This window comes from Drosophila mojavensis, unplaced genomic scaffold (assembly GCF_018153725.1).
Source record: "Drosophila mojavensis isolate 15081-1352.22 unplaced genomic scaffold, ASM1815372v1 contig_80, whole genome shotgun sequence".
Lineage (NCBI taxonomy): Eukaryota > Metazoa > Arthropoda > Insecta > Diptera > Drosophilidae > Drosophila > Drosophila mojavensis.
The window spans coordinates 5,739,489-5,761,115 of record NW_025318906.1 but is presented as its reverse complement, the minus strand read 5'-3'; the positions used below and the strand labels follow the sequence as shown (position 1 = coordinate 5,761,115).

The 21,627-nt window shown below is 40.1% G+C and overlaps 6 protein-coding genes across 13 annotated transcripts; 3 read left to right on the top strand and 3 right to left on the bottom strand.

Annotated features, from left to right (window-relative positions):
• Nucleotides 1–256: 256 nt before the first annotated feature.
• LOC6578871 (nose resistant to fluoxetine protein 6) lies at nucleotides 257–6,716 on the top strand. 3 transcript variants are annotated; one of them, XM_015163352.3, is made up of 6 exons: nucleotides 257–831; nucleotides 3,463–3,832; nucleotides 3,911–4,757; nucleotides 5,378–5,743; nucleotides 5,800–6,343; nucleotides 6,398–6,716. In XM_015163352.3, the coding sequence occupies exons 2-6, from the start codon at nucleotides 3,469–3,471 to the stop codon at nucleotides 6,518–6,520; spliced, it is 2,244 nt and encodes a 747-aa protein (XP_015018838.1). In that variant the 5' UTR covers nucleotides 257–831; nucleotides 3,463–3,468; the 3' UTR covers nucleotides 6,521–6,716. The 3 variants fall into 3 exon arrangements, with proteins under 3 accessions (XP_015018838.1, XP_015018839.1, XP_043866411.1); XM_015163353.3 differs by having other exon boundaries at nucleotides 257–3,023; XM_044010476.1 differs by having other exon boundaries at nucleotides 257–3,832.
• Nucleotides 5,126–14,075, bottom strand: LOC6578870 (SPARC-related modular calcium-binding protein 2). Of its 5 annotated transcripts, none has more exons than XM_044010478.1 (12): nucleotides 13,353–14,075; nucleotides 9,890–10,058; nucleotides 9,319–9,803; nucleotides 9,087–9,201; nucleotides 8,271–8,516; nucleotides 8,046–8,200; nucleotides 7,699–7,964; nucleotides 7,505–7,636; nucleotides 7,304–7,443; nucleotides 6,606–7,224; nucleotides 6,434–6,545; nucleotides 5,126–6,361 (listed from the first exon to the last, which is right to left on the bottom strand). In XM_044010478.1, exons 1-10 carry the CDS (start codon nucleotides 13,467–13,469, stop codon nucleotides 7,163–7,165), a joined length of 1,887 nt encoding a protein of 628 aa, XP_043866413.1. In that variant the 5' UTR covers nucleotides 13,470–14,075; the 3' UTR covers nucleotides 5,126–6,361; nucleotides 6,434–6,545; nucleotides 6,606–7,162. The 5 variants fall into 5 exon arrangements, with proteins under 5 accessions (XP_043866413.1, XP_043866414.1, XP_043866412.1 ...); XM_044010479.1 differs by having other exon boundaries at nucleotides 6,434–6,540; XM_044010477.1 differs by having other exon boundaries at nucleotides 6,434–7,224.
• Nucleotides 14,076–16,436: 2,361 nt separating this feature from the next.
• On the top strand, nucleotides 16,437–16,795 carry LOC6578869 (defensin). The gene has a single exon (XM_002004732.4). It carries the CDS (start codon nucleotides 16,494–16,496, stop codon nucleotides 16,761–16,763), a length of 270 nt encoding a protein of 89 aa, XP_002004768.1. The 5' UTR covers nucleotides 16,437–16,493; the 3' UTR covers nucleotides 16,764–16,795.
• Nucleotides 16,796–19,024: 2,229 nt separating this feature from the next.
• On the top strand, nucleotides 19,025–20,163 carry LOC6578868 (protein seele). The gene is made up of 3 exons (XM_002004731.4): nucleotides 19,025–19,406; nucleotides 19,466–19,633; nucleotides 19,695–20,163. The coding sequence occupies exons 1-3, from the start codon at nucleotides 19,307–19,309 to the stop codon at nucleotides 20,009–20,011; spliced, it is 585 nt and encodes a 194-aa protein (XP_002004767.2). The 5' UTR covers nucleotides 19,025–19,306; the 3' UTR covers nucleotides 20,012–20,163.
• Nucleotides 20,164–20,248: 85 nt separating this feature from the next.
• LOC26527550 (cytochrome c oxidase subunit 7C, mitochondrial) lies at nucleotides 20,249–20,745 on the bottom strand. The gene is made up of 3 exons (XM_015163351.3): nucleotides 20,555–20,745; nucleotides 20,356–20,489; nucleotides 20,249–20,297 (listed from the first exon to the last, which is right to left on the bottom strand). The coding sequence occupies exons 1-3, from the start codon at nucleotides 20,639–20,641 to the stop codon at nucleotides 20,288–20,290; spliced, it is 231 nt and encodes a 76-aa protein (XP_015018837.1). The 5' UTR covers nucleotides 20,642–20,745; the 3' UTR covers nucleotides 20,249–20,287.
• A 91-nt stretch (nucleotides 20,746–20,836) lies between these two features.
• Nucleotides 20,837–21,493, bottom strand: LOC6578867 (cytochrome c oxidase subunit 7C, mitochondrial). Of its 2 annotated transcripts, none has more exons than XM_015163350.3 (3): nucleotides 21,319–21,493; nucleotides 21,016–21,203; nucleotides 20,837–20,945 (listed from the first exon to the last, which is right to left on the bottom strand). In XM_015163350.3, the coding sequence occupies exons 1-2, from the start codon at nucleotides 21,400–21,402 to the stop codon at nucleotides 21,087–21,089; spliced, it is 201 nt and encodes a 66-aa protein (XP_015018836.1). In that variant the 5' UTR covers nucleotides 21,403–21,493; the 3' UTR covers nucleotides 20,837–20,945; nucleotides 21,016–21,086. The 2 variants fall into 2 exon arrangements, with proteins under 2 accessions (XP_015018836.1, XP_002004766.1); XM_002004730.4 differs by having other exon boundaries at nucleotides 21,021–21,203.
• Between the last annotated feature and the right edge of the window lie 134 nt (nucleotides 21,494–21,627).

Below are 21,627 nucleotides of genomic sequence, written 5' to 3'. Positions count from 1 at the left end.
ATTTAAAATGCTAATTTTAAAAGTTAAGCCGCTCGTTTATTATAATTGATACACTTGATCTAAAACTGAAAATTAATTCTATAATTTACGGTTAATTAACGTTCAGCAAGTACAAAATGTTCATTATCAAGTCAGTGAACGAACAGGATGAGAATTCTCTGGCAATGGTAAACAAGAACGACCAGGTCACCTTGTACATCGCAAGCTAAATGACATGCGCGCCGGTAAATGCAGGACAGGAGGACAGAGAGATAGGAGAGACAGACACACGTACAGCAATTACAACAAATAGTTTAAGGGAGCTACGAAAAAAAAAGTAACCAAGCGACTAAAAATGTTTTGTTTTGATGGGTTCGCATTGATGAGGTCTTACGCTCTCTTGTTGGTGTTGTTATTGTTATTGTCGCTGAATCTTTTTACAGCTGCTGCTGCTGCTGCTGCGGCTGCTGATGCTGTGAGTGCTGCTGCTGCTGCTGCTGTTGCGGTCGCCGCTACCTGTTCACGTGCTGCGTTTCGAGTTTGCCGAGTTTATAAATGTTAAAGAAAAGACGCTGGGCGCAGCAGTTTCGCGGTAAAACTCAGACGTGCGCAAAGTCAAGCAGAAAATTAAGCGAATTTAGATTAATGTTTTTGTTACCCTCCGCATGTGATGTTATAATTTGTTATAGTTTTTTGGTTTTACGAATGCCTCGATACAACGAAATTAGCGCAAAAGCCTAACGAAACAGCGCGAACATAAAGAAAAATTTATACAGTGAAATCGAAAGTGAAGCACAATTTAAATTGATTTAATTTGTTGCGACGCGTTAAATAAACTAACGGTGTCTTAAAGTAAGTTGCATTGCAAATCCTACACTGAGGTGATCCCAATGAAAATCTAATTTAAGGGTGAATGAAATAAATCCAATTAATTTGGTTGCAGATATTAAGCAATAAATCTGAATGTGAATCCGAAGCAGATTTCATTCTGAATGTTATGCAAATTTTGCAAAGTGAATTTCATCTTATGATAATTCAAATTATATATATATATGTATAACGAAATTAATAGAGAAGCAATTGGTTGAATTAAAGTGAAGAACAATTTTAGTTTTTCTTATTTAAAACGAAGAAAATAAGACAAGTGAAAGCCAATTTTGGAGTAAAAATACATAAAGCAATAAGAATTCTATGGAGAACAAATGACATTGTGAAATAAAAAAGCAGATCCTTAAAAATAAGATCTAACTATATTTTTCATTAAATTTAAATGAGAATTTTTAAAGTGAAGTCAAGTTCATATCAAAGTTGAATTATGTAACTAAAATATCTGAGTTTTACTTAAAACATAAATATGAAACAAAAATGCGTATAAATGAAGTGAATTCCAAAAAAAATGAATAAGAAATATGTATATCAATAATAAATTCAAATGAAGTGAAATTGAATTTTGAAATTTAAATAAGTTAACTGTAACTTACACTAAGGCTCTTATGTGTTATATGTTAATGACCCGTATAAAAAGGCGTTTTAATGCCTTCAATAAAACAAATTAGTTTTAAAAATAAATGGTGAAAACTCATTTAAATTACATTAATTCTTGCATGATCTTGAAATAAGTTCAGATTATCTGACACTACGTTAAATTACAGATCTTAATGATCGACATTAAAATGGAGCTGTCGCAATAGTCGTTCCAACACACATGTTGAAATATACACAGCACTTGGACAAGCATCTTTGACTACATATTGACTTAGGTCAAACAAGCTCATTGACTTCAATCCATAATAATAATAATAATATTTATAGAGTAAGACATCCAAACCCACGAACAGCCAACTGGCTGTATAACATTTTCATTATATTAACACCCAAACGCAATCATCAAACTCGAAATGAAATGAGTTAGCTGCCAAATGTATTGGATTGCAACATCTTCAGTTTTTTTTTTTTTTTTATATGTTGCCAAAAATGGGCATTATGGAAACGGATCCCACTAAAGGTGAAGGTACCGGCTGATTTGCATAGTATATGAGCAAAAACTGAATAAGAAGAAGAAGAAGAAGAAGAGTGGGAAGCACAACAACAACAAAAGTATAACAAAAAAGAGATGCAAAACCCAAAGGCGGGTTTGCCCTTGAAATGGTTTCATCGAAGAGCAATTAACTAACCAGCTATCGAGAGGGGCTTACAGAAAAAATAAAACAAAAAAACTATGTCAGACAACTCTATATATAAGTAGTATGTTTTTTAAGTATGTTTTTTATGAATTGAATTTGGTTTTCAGATTTTTTGCACATGTCGCACTGTTTGCTGAGGCCGCAGGGCTTCATTTGAACGAATGTCTCCGCAGTTGCCGCATTTGATTTCGTTGAACAACTGTGTAAATATTTATAAGTCTTCCTGAAAAGACGCGTATTTACCCATCGCTAAACATAATTCATAATTGATAATGCAAAAGCAAATAGAGAATAAGCTGGCAAAAATTTATAGTTCGATCATACGGCTAATAATAGCAGGCAAAGTAGTTGTAGATCATAGAAAAGTAAATAAACTTCATTTGACCATAAATATATAGCGTAAAGGAGTCTTAGATCATACAACCTAATATAGGCCATTTAAAGTTCTCATTAATCATTTGCATTGCATTGATAATGCAAGACTAAATTTTAAGAAAATGCAATCATAGCAGTCAGCTAGATGTCAGTCAAGCTGCGCTGACAAGGAAAAGCATAACAGTCAGCTGCTGTCAGCTAGGCAAACATGACGGCAAGGAAATATATCATAACAGTCAGCTAGATGTCTGCTAGGCAGAATTTCAGTTTTATGTAAAACAATTTTAAATCTCGCAAAAACAATTTTAAATCTTAGCAAAAAGTAGTTATCTTAGTCATGAGCTATGCCTTGTTTACATTTTAAACTATATAAAGAAAAACCTTCGTAGAGCAATTAGGTATATTATGGAACGAATTGCAAAGAGGGCTTTGGAGGTGATATTATTGGCAAGTTTGTAATTGACTGACACCCCAATAAACCTTCAGGTGACTTGTGACTTTAATTGTTTTTTCACTTGTTGTGTGTATTTTATGTATTTGTTAGCTGTGGATGTATATATGTATGCCATGGGTTGACATTGAACCGCACTTACGATATGCCCAAAAAGTAATTGATATTTGAACTTGATTTGCTTGTGGCCGAGGTAGCGGCGCTGTGATCTATGGCTCATTGTCATTAACAGCTAATGAACAGGCTATTTGTTAAATTCAGATATCTCTTGGATAAGCCTGGAAAGCTACTCAAATATAGTTCCGCTGGGGCAAGTATTGTGAATGCGGTATGACTACGTATGTATTGATTGCCGTATTGCTGCAGTGCTCTACAGCTAGCCACTAATTGTATTTGCACACTTGTTAAGTGAACACTCAAGCATATTCATATAGCATTGACAATGCAACTAATTCATTTGAGTTTTGCTTACAGTTAGATATGCCACGATACGGATATGGTATATCATCCACAGCCCTCTGGCTCAGTCTCCTGCTGGGGAGTTGTGTTGGCATACAGAATGAGTCGACGCTGCAGTTGCAGTCGTTTGATCATGCGATTCTTAATGGCAGCAATATCTGGTCCAACAAGGACTTGGAAGTGACTGTGACAGCGAATGCAAATGAAGTCGAGAATGATGATGATGGAGCCAAGACAGACAGACACGAAGCACTGCTCGCTCAGAGCTCCATCATCTACGGATTGACAGAAGTGGCCAATGCGAGCAATGTGAATCCCATTTGCCATGCACAATTGAAGCACGTGCAGCGTAGCATCCTCAACAAACAGCCTTGGGCTCTAAAAGGTGATGATTACTTATTGATTACTGAACGAGTACCATCATAACGGTATAAGAGCTTACCTTTTACTTTTTGCTGTACAGTGCTCGATGCTTCGGGTGGCAAACCGTCGGGTTTTATATTTGGCCAAAACTATTGGCTGGGCAGTCGGGAGGCTTGCGGCAGCATGCAGCGACCTCTGGGCATAACGCTGTCCAAGCAGTACAAGCGTCAAATGCATAACGGATTAATTACACAGCAATCGCCCTTTGATATGGACTATCGCGTTATCTATTTGCGACACAATTCACCTTGGCAGGTGGAGCTGAAGCTGATGTCCGAGCAAATAATACACATCGGTCTCTGTTTGCCCAGCTCGTGCAAGTCGAGCGAGATACAACAGTTGACCAGCGACTATATGGCGGGCAGCTTCAAGGACAGCGACATTTTCGAAATGCAGCCCGAGGTGCTCTACGTTAAGGACCTAAAGCTGAGAGACGTATTCTACGACCGGCTGAGCTTCAAGCTTGTCGTGGGCTTCGTGTTGGCCACTTGTGCCTTCATGCTCTGCGCCCAGCAGTTGAGCGTCGCCAAACAGCTACCAGCGGACGGGCATGTGGATGGCGCTGGCCTCGCACCCGTCGAATCGGAAATCTGGCGAGCTTTGCATTTTTTGCTCAAGTGGCGTCCCGTGCAGAGCTTCGTTAGCTGCTACGATGTGGCCAACAATTGGCGGCGCATCGTTGCCACGCGTGAGAACAGCTCCTCGGAGATCCCACTGCTCAATGGACTACGCTCTGTGTGCGCTGTCGGCATATTGATCTTCCATGTGATGTGGTTCATGTACTTCACGGTGCACAACAAAGCGACGCTCCTGGCCTATGGCGAGCAGATATTCTTTCAGTACATATCATCGGCTCCCTTGTTGGTGGATGTCTTCTTTACCATCAGGTGAGTGAAAGAATTGCTTATGAATTGAAAAATACAACAATACAATAAAGGTTTTCGAAGTGCTGAATTCGCATCTAAAATTGTCAGAGATTTAAATATGATAAACTAAATGTTTGAAAGGTAGTTTTTGGAGTCCTGTATCTTTGGCATAGTTTTTTTCACTATACATTTTCTTATTATCTGAACTTACTTAAACTTGAACTCTTTATATTATTATGTTGTCTTTTTTTGGCCGAAAAATATTACCTACTGAATTTATTGAACGGCTGTCCTTCAATTTGTTAAAACAATATCAGTTTAGGTGTTATCTGAACTTACATTAACTTGCGCTTGTATTTAATTAAAAAAATGTTTTCTTGCCACAGAAATATTATATATTGAGTTTATTGTCCAGCTGTCCTTCAACGCTCGTATTCCAGTATTAAAAAATAATTAAAATAAGTTTTAAAGGAGAGTAGTCAGTTATCTGAACCTGACATTAAATGTACCAATTATAGATGGGAAGTTCTAGTTTTGTCTTATATCCTAGTTCAGCACATGAGGAAGCTAAAAAGATTTTTGAATTTTAACAAGCTGTGTTAATCTGTCTTATTTTGCTAAATTTTTCTTCTTCTTCACAGTGGTTTTTTGCAGACGTACAACTTTTTACGCAATACAAAGCAATTGCAGGCAATACGTGATAATGGTTCTATAGCCAATGTGAAGCTCTTTTGCAAGTTACTGTTCCATCGTTATTTAAGACTTGTACCACTCTATCTGATTGTCATGGGCAGCGTGGATTTGGTTTTTGCCTACATTGGCGACACCTCGGTCTATCACATCAATGAACGTTTCGATGAGATCTGCAGTCAGCATTGGTGGCGCAATTTGCTCTTCATACAGAACTTCTATGATTTCAATGATCTATGCCTGAATTGGAGCTGGAGCATGGCCTGTGATATGCAATTCTTTTTAATTGCAAATGCCATATTGTTTCTATATGTCAAGTGAGTTGATCAGGATCTCAATTGTATGCACTCTATTAAACTCATTTGCTTTGCAGGCATCCCAAGTCGGCTAAGTTGCTGACTCTCGGTGGCCTCGTGGCCAATATTGTGTGGTCCTTTGGCATTGGCATCAAGAGCAACTTTGAGTTCTCCTTTGACATAGTCTATGGCACCAGCTCACAGATCTATATAAATCCCATTGTGCGCGTGCTGCCCTACATTGTGGGCTCCATAGTAGCCTTCTGCCTGGCAGAGCGCCGTGTCAGCTATCAATTGAGTGAGGGGCAACAACGTTGGCTATGGCACTTCTGCCTGCTTGTTTTTGTGATCTGCATCCACTCGACATTTAAACGGGACTTGGGCTACATGATAACCGTTGTTTTGTTCGCCTTGGGTCGGATTTGCTTCTCGTTGAGTGTTTGCTGGATGATTGTGGGCAGTGCAACGGGTCGGGGCGTTTGGTGGTCTCGTCTGCTGGAAGCACGCTGCTTTCAGCATTTGAATCGTGTATCCTACGCCTTTTACTTGCTCAATCCTTTGATAATATCCCTGATCTACGGTCTCAGTAGTTCCAGCACGCATGCCGACCCCATTATGCTGGTATGTAGGTTAATGAATCTATATTTTGTTATAATAAGCATTTGTTTATTTCAGTGCATTATTTGTTGCGGATTTACATTGATTGTCTACCTGGCGTCCATTGTTTTTTCAATGGCATTCGAGTTACCATACAGCAATTTGTCAAGTTTGTTATTAAGAAAACCAAAAACTACCTAATTTTGTAAGCAACTCTTGCTCTGTTCTGTGAACAATTGATGCATTTAGTATACTATTAAGTATGTATATAATTCACGAAACGTACCCAGGTTTATCGATATTCAAGTCTATGTATATAAATATATAATTATTTAGTGTTATATTGCTAACCAAATAAAGTGAAACACGCGATTTTACGGTTTTAACTAAACTGAAATGCTTATCGATAAACTTATTGGCGGGCTGCAGTGGAGCAGAAAAATGCGTGCGCAGCCGACCTTAAGCGACGCAAATTTGAGCGTGGTGGGATTGTAAGCGCACGTTTGCTTGGCACGCCGTGAAGTTGGCTGCAATAGTATGCGCGCCAATGAAAAAATATTCAAATATTTTAAGTTTGATCATTTTGTGATCAGTGTTTCATTACAATTAACCTAAACATTTATATTCATTAATATTTACAACACTAATTACATACATATGTGAATCGTAGAATCTATATGCTAGGAATGTGAGTGTGTGTGCGGGTGAGTGTGAGTGTGTATATGTTTGTGTTTGTGTGTGTGTGTATGAGTGAGTGAATATATTCAAGCACTTCCTCGCAACATGGCACGACATCTAATGAGTAGCAGCCCAAAAACAAGCAACGTTCATCATTATAAAAAACTAATCTTTAAGATATTGCTCCAACGGATTTGATCCCAGGAGCCTCGACGTAGCCGTCTCGTCTAAAAGAAAAAGAGTGAGAAGAGGACAGCGGAAGAATTAGTATGAAATTGTTGTATATATGAGGTAATCTACACTCACTTGACTGTGTCGGCTTGGCAGTCGTGGTGCTCTCTGCTCGCTGCGATTGCAGACAGTTCAACCACTCGGACAACGAGATTATCTTATCGTCATTCGCATCACAGTAGCGTGGCAACTTTTTGCCACATTTGCTTAAATTGCTGCAAAGGACGTTTTTATTAAAAAGAAAACAATTTACTCGAGAATAGAAAAGTTACACACCTGGATCTGGTGACCAGATCACGAAAGACCTTCCACTCTTTGCGCTCCCACGACTTGTTTTTGTTCTTGTCCAGAAAAACAAAACTCAGCGTGGCAATGCGTTCATCCTCCGACTTCCACAAGGTCGAGTTGCTAGATTTTATATATAGTTGGCTTAGTCATTGGAGGCATATGCATTTAATATATCAACTTACCCCGAATTACTGCTGGGTAATATTTGAGTGTTGAAAAACGCTTTGAGCTCTTTGAGAAATTGCGTTTTTCGTGGTTCGGTGCAGCCTTTCATGGGTCGCACGGCGCTGACCTCATCACACTGGGGCCTCGTCTGACCGAAGGTGCCAGGAATATTCTTGCCCGTCTCCTCGTTGACACACCAGCAGATGGAGCTGTAGCACTGAACCCGCTTATAGCGACCATCGGGCATGCATTCGGGCACGTAGAACGATCTGTTGCCATCATGCTGAAAATGTTTTCAAGTTAACATCGTTGCATGGATATTGGGCGATTGGGCCGGGAGAAAGTTGGATCCGATTGGACTTACGCGCTGCTCCTCACGTGCCACTGCTCGATCTGTCCAGCAGTTGGCATCGACTTCGCTGTCGTTGTTCGTTGTCTCAGCTGTTTTGTCCATCAGAACTGTGAACGAAAGGCCCATTAGAATAGACTCGATACTGCCCTTTGAAAGCATGCCAAGTGCTATTGGATGTTACTTGGATGTATTATTCAAAAATAAATTCGTTAGTCTCGTAGCCCCAGAGGTACGTACAATTAACTGGCGATATGCGATGTGAATATTGTGTCATGCTCGAGTCCTCAACCTCGCCCGTATAGTCATCATCGTCGTGCTCCTCGCTTCCATTGCCCAGCTCATGGATACGCGAATTGCCTCCGATTATATTCGTGTTTGTATGATCTTGATTGATATTTGTATGGTGTATGTTATAATGCGTGCGACGTGGTATTGTGGGCGATATAATGGAGCTGATCGTTGGACTGCTTGTCAGCATTTTACCTGTAGATGGAGGGGGGCGGCAGGAATTTTGTTTGGTTTGGTAGATGGAAACAAGAAACAGAGAACAGAGAAACACACACAACATAAACATTTATGGTTAAGGTAAGTAAATATTACAAATTTCGGTACTCATGCAACAGGACTACATCATGCACGGCCTCTCTCTGTGATTCTCATATTCTTAAAGTACTGCCCCGGGTTAGGTATGCTATTAATACCTTTCTCTATGATTATTACAAAGTAGTTAAGGTTGCTGTTGTAACTGCAAGTGCTGCATTTCTCTGTGATTTTCACAAAGCACTTGGGAGGCTGTGATATATGAATAGATAAGCAAACGGATGAAACCTAAGACATCATTACTGAACATCATTTCTGAACTAGTTTTTCCTATTGCCTTTCTCAGTGATTATCACCAGGTCAAGTTACTGTTCCATTTAGTTATACAGCTCAATATTCCCAGAACATGCAATACTTAGTCTACAGTTGATATCATGCATTGCCTCTCTCTGTGATTCTCATATACTCCCCATGCAGTTAAGTATTCTATATTATATTTAAAGAGCTACTTACGTTGACTGGCATCTTTGGTCAGGCAGCTGCTCCACTCCAGACGGGACAGGCTATCGTCTCTGTTGACATCACAGTATTTGCCAAAGGCACGTCCACAACGTCTGGGCTTAACCAACTGCATATGTGTATAGGTGTGTGTGTGTGTGTGTGCATACAAAATAGAGTGTTTCGAGTTTCGAGTTATATTGTGGTTGACTGAGTGACATGGACAGCTACAGCAATAGCTACTCACCCGCTTGACAAGCTTCTTGAGCTCACGCACTTCTTGCCTGTCCAGCAACTGATTGGCATTCCCATCCATTTGGGCAAACTTCCAATCCAGTATAGCCGCATCGCTCAAGCCACCGGCTGGCAACGTCTGGCCGGATCTGGCGTGCTCGTTGCGCAGCAATTCGATTAAGTGACTATTGAATGCCTGGCGATCCGTTTTGCTGCACGCCCGGTGTCCGTTGCCAGCTTCACGGCTATCCGCATCAGAGTTGAGCTGACGCTGAGGCGATCGCCGACGATTGCTGCGCCTGAAGGCGCTGCACTTCGGTCGGCTGCGGCGCGTCGATGTGTTCTTAATGGGATTACCGCTGCTGTCGCTGCACCAGCAGCCGGTGTCGCCCAGGCACTGTACGGCTGCATAGTTGCCGTCGCTGCGGCAACGCGGAAAGAATATTTTCGGATTGCGTTCACGCTCACGCCTAGCATATTGACGTGCCACCAGGCAACCTAAAGGTGTAGACACAGAGAGAGAGAGAGAGAGAGATAGAGAAGGAGATGTATAGGGAATTCCCAGCTAAAGCTTCAGTTCTTACCTTTGCAATTGCCGCGATGCTTAAGGCTAACCTGATGGCCGCTGCACTGCACCCGCAGCAGGTGACAGCGTGTGGGATAGGTCTGATCGTCTGTGCCACAAACAGGCTCCATTTCGCTCTCGTCGCATTCGCCTTGCTTGGCGGCGCACTCGGACAGCGACTGCGACAGCTGGCAAAAAGGTGTGAGAGAAGTGAAGGTGTGAGTAAAATATTTGCTTTACTATGCGACTTACACGCCAAAATACGTTAAGATACATATATGTATATATAAATATATACAGAGAGAGAGAGAGAGAGGGAGAGATAGGCAGTTATAAATAATAATATCAAGCACGCGTTAAATGATTTATTACATTTATGGTCGCCAAAATCAAGTCTTGCATACGAATCAGTTGGCCGGGCTGGGATCGCTCGCGGGGCACGGTGCAAGAGCACTGAAAATCAAACTGATTCAAGCCATATAACTTGAATATGGCATCTCAGTGGCTGCCACCATTTGAATGTCTGGCCAAATATTATGGCCAGACCAACTGGCTAACCACTTGAAGCAGAAAAAAATTTTTAAAAAACTTTTTTCGAGCTGACTACGCGTAATTCTAGTTTACTCCAAATAATAACGAGCGTATGAAAAAAATACTATTTTGTCCCCCACACATCGCCTCCCCTTGCAATTGCGTAGCGCTTGGGTTTTGTCATTGCAGCAGCTTTTATATACCCTATTGAAAATGCGAATTTCGGGCATGATATACCCGACTATATGCAAATTTGTGTAACAGGCGTACCGAAGTGCGTGGCTGATTATGATTATGATCGTCCCTTGTTGCATATATCCGTTACGCCTTATATCCGTTGTCTATCTGCCTGTTCGTCGGACCAGATATTATATTATCTATCTATTATCTATCTGTCTATCAGAAAATCCATCCTCACTTTGTATACCCGTCTGATCGATTCCTCCTTGGTTTGTCTTCCTGATTGTCTACTCTCTGTACCACTCGTCTGCCTGTCCAACTGCTCATGTGTCTGTGGATCCCTTTCTTACCCATATACCATATACCATGGAGTCATCTCAGCTATAACGCTAATCGCACAGGGTATCTGCCAGTCGTTTACTTCTGCCTAAAAGCGACTACCACTTTTTATCGTCGATTTGCTGCTCTTTAGATAAACTACAACAATTTTCTTGACACTAATTAGTTACAAGCTGCGCTCAAAAGCCGTGCGAAATTGAGTTGTATAACTGCACAAGATATTTCTACTATGATTGGGAACTATTAGATGACATCGAGGTGCTCGTATTTCAACAATTTTTATGTGCACATTGGATAAGTTCTTAGATACAATTATTATTTTTTATTAAATATAAAATTCTACAACTGGTTTAGCACCTTAGAGTTTGCAACATTTGCGTCATAAAATCACTTGCTTTAGTTTCATCTTAATAGCTTTTTAAGTTTCAGTTTAAATGTTCCAATTCATGTTCGTAAGATAATCAATTATAATGAAAGCTGCGGTAATTGAAAAAAACTTGTATATTTTTAAAACTTTTTATAGTAGCAATTAGAGCAATTAGAGTTACAATGTTTCAGACCATGTTCTAACACTTTTGTATTGTTATAGCTAATATATACTAAAGCTTTTTTTAACTAATTAGAATTTCTGTTTAGCTTGCTTTAAATGTTTCATATACGAGCATATTCAATCCGATTTAGTTCCATGCCATATTCTTAGGCTTATAAGATATCATTAAAGCTGCTTTCAAAGACGTCAACATGTGAGTCCGAGCTGCTTGCATTTGTTTCATTCCACGTTCCTCAGCTTAACTATTCAATAATGTCTTATTTACACGAGTTCCATTTCGTATACCCTCAACTCAATAGCTTTCAATAAACACCAATTGAGCTGCTCTCGTTCCACAATAACCCAAAATTCTTACTCAACAAACTCTTCGACAATAGAGCAAACAGCCATAAAAAGAATGCATAACAATTATCATTTGTAAGTCCCATATTTGAAGAATGGAAACTCAATACCAGTAGCCCAAAAAGAGAAATGTTATACAATTGTACAACAATGACTTCTTATCAGGTATATAACCACACACACGCACACACACACATACACAATGTCAGTTAGGGCAGAGGCGTAGCCATTTTGTATTGACTCTCCGAGTTCTATTTGATTTTTGGAGCACGCGCTGGCATCGCGCTGTAATCGAATCGATCGTGAACAGGTGAGTCGCCGTTTTGAATTGCCTTAGACACATGGATAAACATGAAATTCATACAATATAGAAATGTATATATTTATATACATATACTTATATTCTATATACCATATGCAAATAGTGCTGGCTCAGCGCAGATGTCGTAAGGCGAGTAGCGAGGAATGATATACGAGACTGTCTCTAGCTCATCTGTATTAACTTATGAATTCGTCCAAATGCGGGGCGCCAATTGTCTAATTGTTAATGCAAATGGCATTTCTTTCTGTTTCCTATGCAAAAAAGGGCGTTATTCAGCAACGTGCCAGCCATAATGTGAAGATGTATATGAGTCTAAAATACCCTGCACACATCTCCCTGTATATATAGAAATATATCATTTTTATATATGGCGACAGCTCAAGGATTGTTATGTTCGATAACGACACACAAAAAAAAAAAAAAAAAAAAGGAGAAAAAAAAAACAATTATTGACTGACAGTTCTCACGCTCGCAGTGGAGCTCGTGGCGGCGGGCAGGGAGAGTTCGGGGTGAGACTGAGAACAGCACTTGAAATACGGCTTCACACTTTGTCATCATCAGGCTGAGCGGGCAGCTTAGTGCCAATGGAACTGGACACTGCCAATGGCCAATGGGCCATCTGCCTCCCCTCCCCTGCCCACTCTCTCGCTCCCGCTCCCTCTCTCTCTCTCTCTCTCTCTCTCTCTCGCACAGTCTATTCCTACCTGGCCAAAACGCTTTTGACTTGTGACCATTTTTATATATTTTACATCTCAGCACTTTTTGTGCCGATTCTTTTGCTGCTCCTCAAAAAAAAAAAAAAAAAAAAAAAAGCAAGAGGCAAGAGAACAACAAAACACGTTCGTCGGCCAGATGAAACAAAAACAAAGCCAAAGCCAAAGCCGAGCAGGAGCTGCGCGCAGACTTGAGGAACGGCAAGGGGCCTGGTGCTGGGGGCTAGGGGACTGTGGCTGGGGGCTAGGGTATTTGCCGGCAAAGCAGAAATCGCAGACAGCGCGGCGGCAGCTCTTCAACTTAAAAATAAAATACAAAAATAATACAAAAAGAAGGTGCAAAAAAAAAGAAGAACAAGAGAGGAACAAAAGCTGGCTAAAAAGTCAAAGTCCGACTGTGCAGACAATTTGTAGCAATCAGGCTCAATCACAGTTTGCTCTACTCTCTTAATACCTGGAATATTCAAGTGTTTTCTTGGGATTTACACGCTCTCGGTTAACTTACGGGCAGATCAAGTCGCGTCTCCTGTGGCTGCTGCTGCTGCTGTTGCTGCTCCAAGCTCTCGACCATCAGCTGCGCGAGCAGCACACAAAATGTAATGCTTAAGCATTTGATAAACATTTTCCTCAGATTTTTGATTCAAGTGTCAATAGATTTAGTTGGTAATTTATTAATGGCACAAGCACAAGCTGATTATTGCATTATATATACCTATGTATATGGTATATAAAATATATATATTGCTCAGATATTTCAAACTTTTTGCACAAATTCGCAATTCGCGTTGGTTTCTGTTAGAAATTGTTGTCTGCTTTATATATTATTTGTTTATCGATATCCGGCGGGCTATTTTTGGCTCAAATCTTGGCCAATTCGGTTGATAGAGATTGGATGTTACGCATATGTCTATACTCTAGATATAAATATATATATATGTATATGTATATGTATATCGATGGCCGAGTGCTCGATGTATTTTAGCTTTATATGAACTTATGAAAGCTATAGCTATTGTTGTTGTTGTTGTTGTTGCGGCTGCTGCTGCTTGTTTGTTTGTTGTTTGTTTGCTGTTTACTGTTTACTGTTTGCTGTTTGCTTGTTTGTATTTGCGCAAAAATTATACACAGAGTGAAAAATCGAGCCGCAGAGCGCGAGACTAAAACTGACAAAAAGTGAAAAACCAAACCGTGCGTCGCCAAGTTTCAAATACGACTGAAACGCAAGCAGTTCAATAGGAGTATAGTCGGGAATATATACATATGTATATGTGTATATGTATGTGGCCTAAAGTGGCCCTCGCCACAGACCGAGCGAGTGAGAGAGTGAGAGTGGGAGAGAGAGGGGGCGAACGAGCGTGTGCAAGCGTATGCGCGCAAAAGAGACAGAGCGCGCGCACAGCGAAAGGGATAGCCAAATGAGCGAGAGAGCAACATATACGCGAGGCATTGGTCAGCCGCATTGGGCATCGCATCGACAATATCGTCGATGTCGCCACAATGTCTGGCAGTGTCTACTGCCATATCTTATCTTTATGCCTGCTTATACTGGTCCGGTCTGGCCTGGCCTGGCCTGGCCTGGACAGCGAGCGCTTAGCATAAAGGCACAGCGATCCTCTCTCACTCTCTCTGCATGTGTGTGCGAGTGTGAAATTTATCTTCCTTTGTATATCTGAAGAGGTTTTCGCCTCAGCCAAAGAGCCTAAAACAAAAAGAAGCCACTGCCAGTTGGTGGGATCAGCGACGCGATCTCTGAGCCAGCTGTGGCCCAAGCAAAGGTAAAGGCGAAAAAAAAAAAAAAACGAAAAACGAAGTTAAATAAAAGGAGAAGAAAAGGAAAAACGTGAGCTATGTACTTGCAACTGGGACTGGGACTGAGACTGGGACTGGGCTTGAGACTGGGTCTGAGACACACAGAGCTCCTGCCTCTCCTGCCTGCCAGGCAGTCAGTCGCACGTCTGTGATTTATAGAGCTGCTGCTGCCGCAGCCGCTGCCGCTGCTGCTGCTGTTGCTGCCCCGCCGGCCGGTGCCCATGTCCATGTACCTGTCACTGTGTGCGTGTGCGTGTGTGTGTGAAACCTGCCAGACAGTGTGACGGCAAAAGCAGCGGCCCTTGCCTCTGACCCGCTCTCTACCCCCTTCAGTCCATTGTGTAGTCTTTTTTTTTGTGGTCTTCTTTTATGGCCAGCCGAACATGCTATAGATATCAAAGTGTGTGTGTGCGTGTGTGTGTGTGTGTGTGTGTGTGCATTGGTAGGCTCAGACAGCGACTGGCAGACAGTATGACGCCAAATTCAATACACCAACGTCGATAACAAAGGTAAACACACACACACACACACAGAGAGGCAGAGACTGTAACACGGAGTCCATTCAATAAAGGGGTACAAGAAGAAACCACTCGAGCGGTGTCAATAATAATAATAGCCACAGTCCAATGGACAACGATGAAGACGCATTTGATAGTCCCCCCTCTCCACTTCGATGTTGATCAACAGACACACACACATACACACAAACAACAAAAAAAGACCCAAAATTGAAACAGATACAGATGCAGATACAGCTACAGATACAAAGATACAGAGACAAGACAAACATTACGCCCGCTCGTGTACTTAACTAATCATTCTGTGATGCTTCTTCTTATTTATTGGGTTTGTTTGTTTGTGTTCTTGAAGCTACAATTCGGCTGAAATGATTTGTTATAGCTGCGCATTTATAGCTGTATCTGCAGCTAAATCTGTATCTGTATCTGTATCTGTATCTATAGCTGTAGCTGCAGAGTATTAGAATCGAAATCGCAATCTCAATCGAAGTCGCAATTTGATTTGGATTTGGTATTGGAATCTGCGCACTTGCAAAACAATTAAGCATTGTAGTGGAAAATCAAAGCATTTCGTTGAATATGGATGTAAACGATTGCATGATACTCGTTCAAGAACTAAAGCTGCTTATACAGTAAGAAAGTTTGCGGATGTGAAAGACTCTATTGGAACCATGAAACCCATCTTGCTGTTGGTAATATATTATATATACCTTGCCCTATTAAGAGTATTTTTATTTTTGCCGATTTGATTTAATAAAGATTTCATAAGAAAATAAAGTTATATTTCCACTCAAAAGCCTAAGACGCCTGTATAGATGAGAGTATATTCCCAAAGTCTCTGCAACAAACAGCTATCACAGCCAACCAATATGCTCTGTTTAAATCTTAAACGAGTAGAACAATCTTGTGTTAAGCAAAACAAACTCAAACCAAATTAATTGCACAGTTCTTAAAAAGAATAATAAATTATTTTATACAAGAAATTTTGCACGCTCCAGCGAAATTTCGATAAATATTCTATACAGTCTAGATCTTGTTAAGTTTACGCTTCGTTATATATTCATACATACATAAATACATGCATGTATACATGCATACACATATGTATATATGTAGATGCTCTTATCAACACTCCTCAAAGCAATATGAATTTATAAAGTACCTTTGCAAGACTTCCCCATTTGGGAACACCCTGAGCTGAACTCAACTTATGAACCCAGATAAGGTCGCGCTTTCCCGCATATAAAAGACTGTGTGAGTCTCAATGAGCATCAATAGTATCTCAGCCGAAAGTCTATCTGGAGCATTTAGCAGCAACCATGAAGTTCATCGTATACCTAGGCGTTCTCCTGGCTGTCGTGGTCTACTTCGCCCAGGCACAACTCTTGCCACAGGACTCACTCGATGAACGCGAACCCGGGGCCGTGGAACCAACTCAGCAGGAGTTACACAGTCGGCTAAAGCGTGCCACATGCGATCTGCTAAGCGGCTTCAGTGTGAATCACTCAGCCTGTGCTGTGCATTGCATTGGGCTAGGCAAGAGCGGCGGCTATTGTAATGATAAGGCTGTGTGTGTTTGTAGACGTTGAGTTACTTGGAATAAAATATGTATTCACATTTATATATATCTGAAGTGTATTAAATATATTCGATAACTTAAAGTATTGAAATCTCTGTACATGGATTTGATCAGGAATCCAATCGCTATACACATCTATAGAGACTCAATGGTGATTCAACGGATAAACATGAAGAAGACTTTAAGCTGTTGAATATGTTCCTCCTCCTAAAAGCGACAGGTGTTAAGAAAGAAATGTTGTATTCTTCTATATACCGAAATCAGATCCCAGTTAAAGTACCGAAAATTTCATGACCTACATAAGCAGATCAACACCAGCTAAATAAATTAAATAATGTTCCGTTTAATCTTTCCGTATTTGACCAGCAATATTAGTACTCTGTTGAGAGCCCCCTGACTTATCTGGATACATACATATTTATAGAGACAAATCTGTGTTTCAGGTATAAAATACTTTGGTTCACTGTCTTTACAAGTCAGAAGTTATACCGATTGAGGAAAATTTCAGCAAAAACTACAACAACCATGAAGCTCATCCTGGTGCTTACTGTACTCATGTCCTTGACTTTGGTATACGCTGCCATCAAGCCAGTAGATCTTCAGCAAGCTGGCGTACAGGAGGTTCAGAAAGTGAGTCAAGATGAGATCCTGTCCACAAACCCGGGCAAACCAGAGTCAGATCTCGCAGCGTAAGATGCGCAAATAAGCCAGTTGTACATGCCAGGAAGATGCGGTTTCGGTTATTGGAGAGTGTACTATTGCCGGTTTTGATGGTATAACACACGAATTAAAGTGTAACATATAAATGAAATACCTATGCATCAAATGAGCATAGGTATTTCAGATTTCAGTTTAGGCAGCAATTGGTATTTCATTTCATTCATTTCCTTTCCCACCTGTCGTCACATTTTCAATTGATTATCGCCTTGCTATGAACTGTGCCACATTACCGGCTGTCGGCAGTTTACGCAACCGGCTCATAGATGGCGCCAGCGTAGATGTGCTTCATGCACTCGTATATTTTAATCAATTATATTTCAACGAACTTTTAGCTTAAAGTTCAAAAGCAGCAGCAGCATCAGCAGCAGCACCAACAGACAGCGCAGAATTGACTGTGAATTGTTTACTTTTGTTTCTTCTCACTTTTCACGCGAATTTAATGTTTATTTGATTTTGAAAGACTTTAATGGGCACGCTTATCGCATTTGCCCAGAGTTTTGGGTCAGAGCTGTCGACGCATGGACACATGGGCTGTAGATCAGGAAAGCAAATGAATTGATAGCAAAAGCTTGAATTCATTCTTAAATAAATTATGAAATTTTGCCAACGTTAATTTGCATATTGACTTATCACACATTAAATATATAGCTAAGCAAATACAATTCCACAATGAACTGTGCACACAAATGCTTATTCTTATCAATTAAATGAACACAAGCACTGAACCACAGGAGAGAAGAGAATGTGCTTCTGTGTCTACGATGCTCATTGCACAGCCGCAGTCTTCAGATACAAACACAGAGCAGAGCGCAGACACACGATCAATTAACGCCAATTATACGTGATCTCGAAACGAAATTGTTTAATAAAAAATTATTGGAATTAATACTGAATTGCGAGTGTCGTGGGCATTAATTTACAAAATGCTTTAAGTGTTATGTTACACTAACAAATGAAACCGGCCGGAACAACAGTAGCAGCAGCAACAACAACAACAACAGTTACAACAATTTCGGCTTGCTTTATTTTATATTTTCTAATTGTTGAATATTTGCCTCAATAGCGTCTCGATGAACCGCTCGCGAGAGTTACTTTATTTACACTGAGCCTTTAGTTATCAGCATTGCGCATTTCAAACATATACTACATATTATCTTTAATCTCACAGCAGAACCTAGGAGAGAGAAATTATGCAAGAGAATACAATTTCGCCAGCAAACACAGGCCGCCAACAATTTAAATGTGTGAATTAAAATACTGGCAAAATACCAAAACTAAATGACAGCTGATCACTTTTCTGTGCTGTTATTTAACATTAGAAACAGAGCTGCGTGATAGCTGTTAAAATTTAAATGAATGTGACACTAATAGGTGTTTAATTAAATTTAGCTATATTTTATTTACAAATTCATAAAAAAGAAATGCAAGATATATTTTTTTTAAATTTTATGTTTCTAAGAATCTAGTACTGCCGAAGTTCTGTTAAAAATAGCTGCTCGCTGTTAACAACAGGTTAGAAAAATGTTCAATTATGCCGCTTTACAGTAAACACCACTGTTAAACTCTTGTTATATTGTTGATAATTTTGGAAGAGAGGTAGCAACCGCGTTTATTCTTATCTACTAAATTCGAGCGGCTAGCAAAACATTGAAGTACTAACTTAAATCATTTTGCTGGGATTGTCGTCGCTTTAGCTGTCGCCACAATTAGTGCGAGTCGGCCTGTCAATTATCATTCAACTCGGAGCTCTCAGTTTAAATTGTGCTGACGTGGTTTAAACAGTTGAACAGTAATAATTAGAAATAAATTGTAAATTATAAATAGTTATAAATTATGAATACAATGAGTGACTTAATATTATGCTGCTTTCTGTTGCTAGCCGTTGCTCAAGTGCACAGCTACAGCTTTACATCAAAAGAAGTTAAATGCCATGGTAAGTGAGGCGAACGAGACAAGACAACCTGTTGGCAATTACTAACCGATTTCCCTCAGTGTGCAAGGCAACGGTGCAGGAGCTTGAGGATGCCATAGCGAAAGAGGATGCCAACAAGATGGTAGACGTAAGCGGCTTTCGACTGGATGCCCATGGCAATTCCATTAGCAAACGCGTGCGCTACATTAAATCAGAAATGTTTCTAACGGAGCTAATGGAAAAGATTTGTGAGTAGCCCCTATGATATATATTTGTATAGATATCATATTCACCATCTCCATTTTTCAGGTGAAAAGATGGATGACTATCTAAAGGCCACCTATAAGAGCAATGGCAAATTTGCGCTACTCAAAATGATAGTCAACGGCCAAATGAATCCAGAATCGTCGCTCGTTGATTTTGTACAGGATGGTGATCTAAACAAAAGTCTGGGCCACTTTTGTCTAGAGGTGCTCGATGATAATGAAGAGGTATTTCTTAAAGCCTTCCAAGCGGAAGAGCTGGGCAACGATTTGGATATTAAAATCTGCTCGACTCAGGCCAAATATTGTGACGATGCGCCCGTGCAAGAGGAATACGATTTTGGTGGCCGAGAAGAATTGTGAACAATAACCGATTCAGTGAATTAACGAATTTCTATGATCATGTCACCTGTAACAGGTGATCTATTTTGAACTTTATCGACAATAACTGAATTTAGAATTATGTCTAAATTATATTTGTCCAATTGAAACGAAATAAAATGTTAGATGTGCAATTCCATTTTTATTTATAATACGCATGTGTTAAGGAGTAACTGTTTTTTTTTTTTTTTTTTTTCAAATAAACCGCTACTTCTTTTGCAGGAACACCAAACATTATTATTTCATAATGTCTAGAGTCTATTCAGAGCTGTAGAATTTAAAATATTAATAAACTATTAACTGACAATACTTATTGCTCAGCTTACGGCTCAGTTGTGACATTGCGCAGCATTTGATGACGAACAACCAGCCATGGAGCACCAAATCCAAGAATGCCCAAAATTAACCAAGATATAGTCAAACGCACTGGGTTCTCAAGAGCCCGGCGAAAGGGCAGATTCTATTGCGATAGGAGGAGGCTCAGTTGCAGATCGTATATATAGATATACATATACTAGAGCTTACCAAGCCTGGAACGCCACCGGGATAACCGGACATTTGGCGAGTGAGAGGCGCATATAATTTGCGTACCTCAGCGCGTAGAGCAAACATATTTATGAATCGAAAAATAAACTGTTTTTAGAATTAAAGTCTGATATTTTAGAAATTATACTGATGCGATACGTTCAACACGAAATATGAATAATGTCTGTCAACTATGAATTCAAATGTATACATTATCGCTCCCTTAAACAAAGCCTACTTATTATATTTATATTTATACTTAAGGGAAAACATCCAACATTCTTGTGTTTCAGGTTTGGGTAACTTTATTACGGTTTAAACTTTTGACTTAAAGGTAAAAACTGCAACACATTGACCGACATGTGGCGGCTACAACAAACAACAACGTAATCTGCAAAAACAATGCACAAAAATTAGAAAATTGTCCAACAAATTCAATTGGAATATAAATAAAAACTAACCTTACACGTTTTTATTTTATGCAGATCGTTGTTTTTGTTGTGGCTGCGGCTGTCGGGGCTGCGGATGCCACTTACTTCTTCAACAGCTGATGACGAACGATCAGGAAGGGCGCACCAAAGCCCAACACGCAGCCGACGGTGAACAGAGCTGTGATCCTATACTTGTTCTGCAGGCTGAAGGGCAGGTTCTATAATTGAAATATTGATATGCAATGTGATATCAGCATTTGATTTTCCTTAAGGATTACGTTTGTGCAAGTTATGTAACAAGAGGAATACGCCATTCGATCAATAGCTGCTTACCTCACCGGGAATACCACCATGGCCGCCATAGCGCACCATCGATTGGGAGAAGTTACGTGCAATTACACTGCTGCGGCCCAACATGTTGATTAATTTGTTTTAAGTTTTCACTAGATGTATATTGCAAGCGCAGAATTTGTTGGTCTGCTGGGAAAAAGTGTGTACACAACTAAGGAATATCTACATGCGATAGCTAGACCAACTGCCGCTATCGATATATCGAACGCCAACTGTTGGTGGGCTGCACTCAGATACTTATCGATAAGCACCTCGGGCTAAAAATCCATATCGAAGGCGCCAAATTTCAAA

Bases quoted from the DNA above. Each gene is read 5' to 3' on its own strand.
- LOC6578871 (XM_015163352.3), top strand. From the start codon at position 3,469: ATGCCACGATACGGATATGGTATATCATCCACAGCCCTCTGGCTCAGT. The intron at 4,758-5,377 runs GTGAGTGAAAGA...TCTTCTTCACAG, and splicing joins GATGTCTTCTTTACCATCAG to TGGTTTTTTGCAGACGTACA. The intron at 5,744-5,799 runs GTGAGTTGATCA...TTTGCTTTGCAG, and splicing joins ATATTGTTTCTATATGTCAA to GCATCCCAAGTCGGCTAAGT.
- LOC6578870 (XM_044010477.1), bottom strand. From the start codon at position 13,469: ATGTTTATCAAATGCTTAAGCATTACATTTTGTGTGCTGCTCGCGCAG. The intron at 8,517-9,086 runs GTAAGTAGCTCT...CTCCATCTACAG, and splicing joins GACCAAAGATGCCAGTCAAC to GTAAAATGCTGACAAGCAGT. The intron at 8,201-8,270 runs GTACGTACCTCT...AACATCCAATAG, and splicing joins TCGCATATCGCCAGTTAATT to CACTTGGCATGCTTTCAAAG.
- LOC6578869 (XM_002004732.4), top strand. From the start codon at position 16,494: ATGAAGTTCATCGTATACCTAGGCGTTCTCCTGGCTGTCGTGGTCTAC.
- LOC6578868 (XM_002004731.4), top strand. From the start codon at position 19,307: ATGAATACAATGAGTGACTTAATATTATGCTGCTTTCTGTTGCTAGCC. The intron at 19,407-19,465 runs GTAAGTGAGGCG...GATTTCCCTCAG, and splicing joins AAAAGAAGTTAAATGCCATG to TGTGCAAGGCAACGGTGCAG. The intron at 19,634-19,694 runs GTGAGTAGCCCC...TCCATTTTTCAG, and splicing joins GGAGCTAATGGAAAAGATTT to GTGAAAAGATGGATGACTAT.
- LOC26527550 (XM_015163351.3), bottom strand. From the start codon at position 20,641: ATGTTTGCTCTACGCGCTGAGGTACGCAAATTATATGCGCCTCTCACT. The intron at 20,490-20,554 runs GTAAGCTCTAGT...CTATCGCAATAG, and splicing joins CCGGTGGCGTTCCAGGCTTG to AATCTGCCCTTTCGCCGGGC.
- LOC6578867 (XM_015163350.3), bottom strand. From the start codon at position 21,402: ATGTTGGGCCGCAGCAGTGTAATTGCACGTAACTTCTCCCAATCGATG. The intron at 21,204-21,318 runs GTAAGCAGCTAT...TTTCAATTATAG, and splicing joins ATGGTGGTATTCCCGGTGAG to AACCTGCCCTTCAGCCTGCA.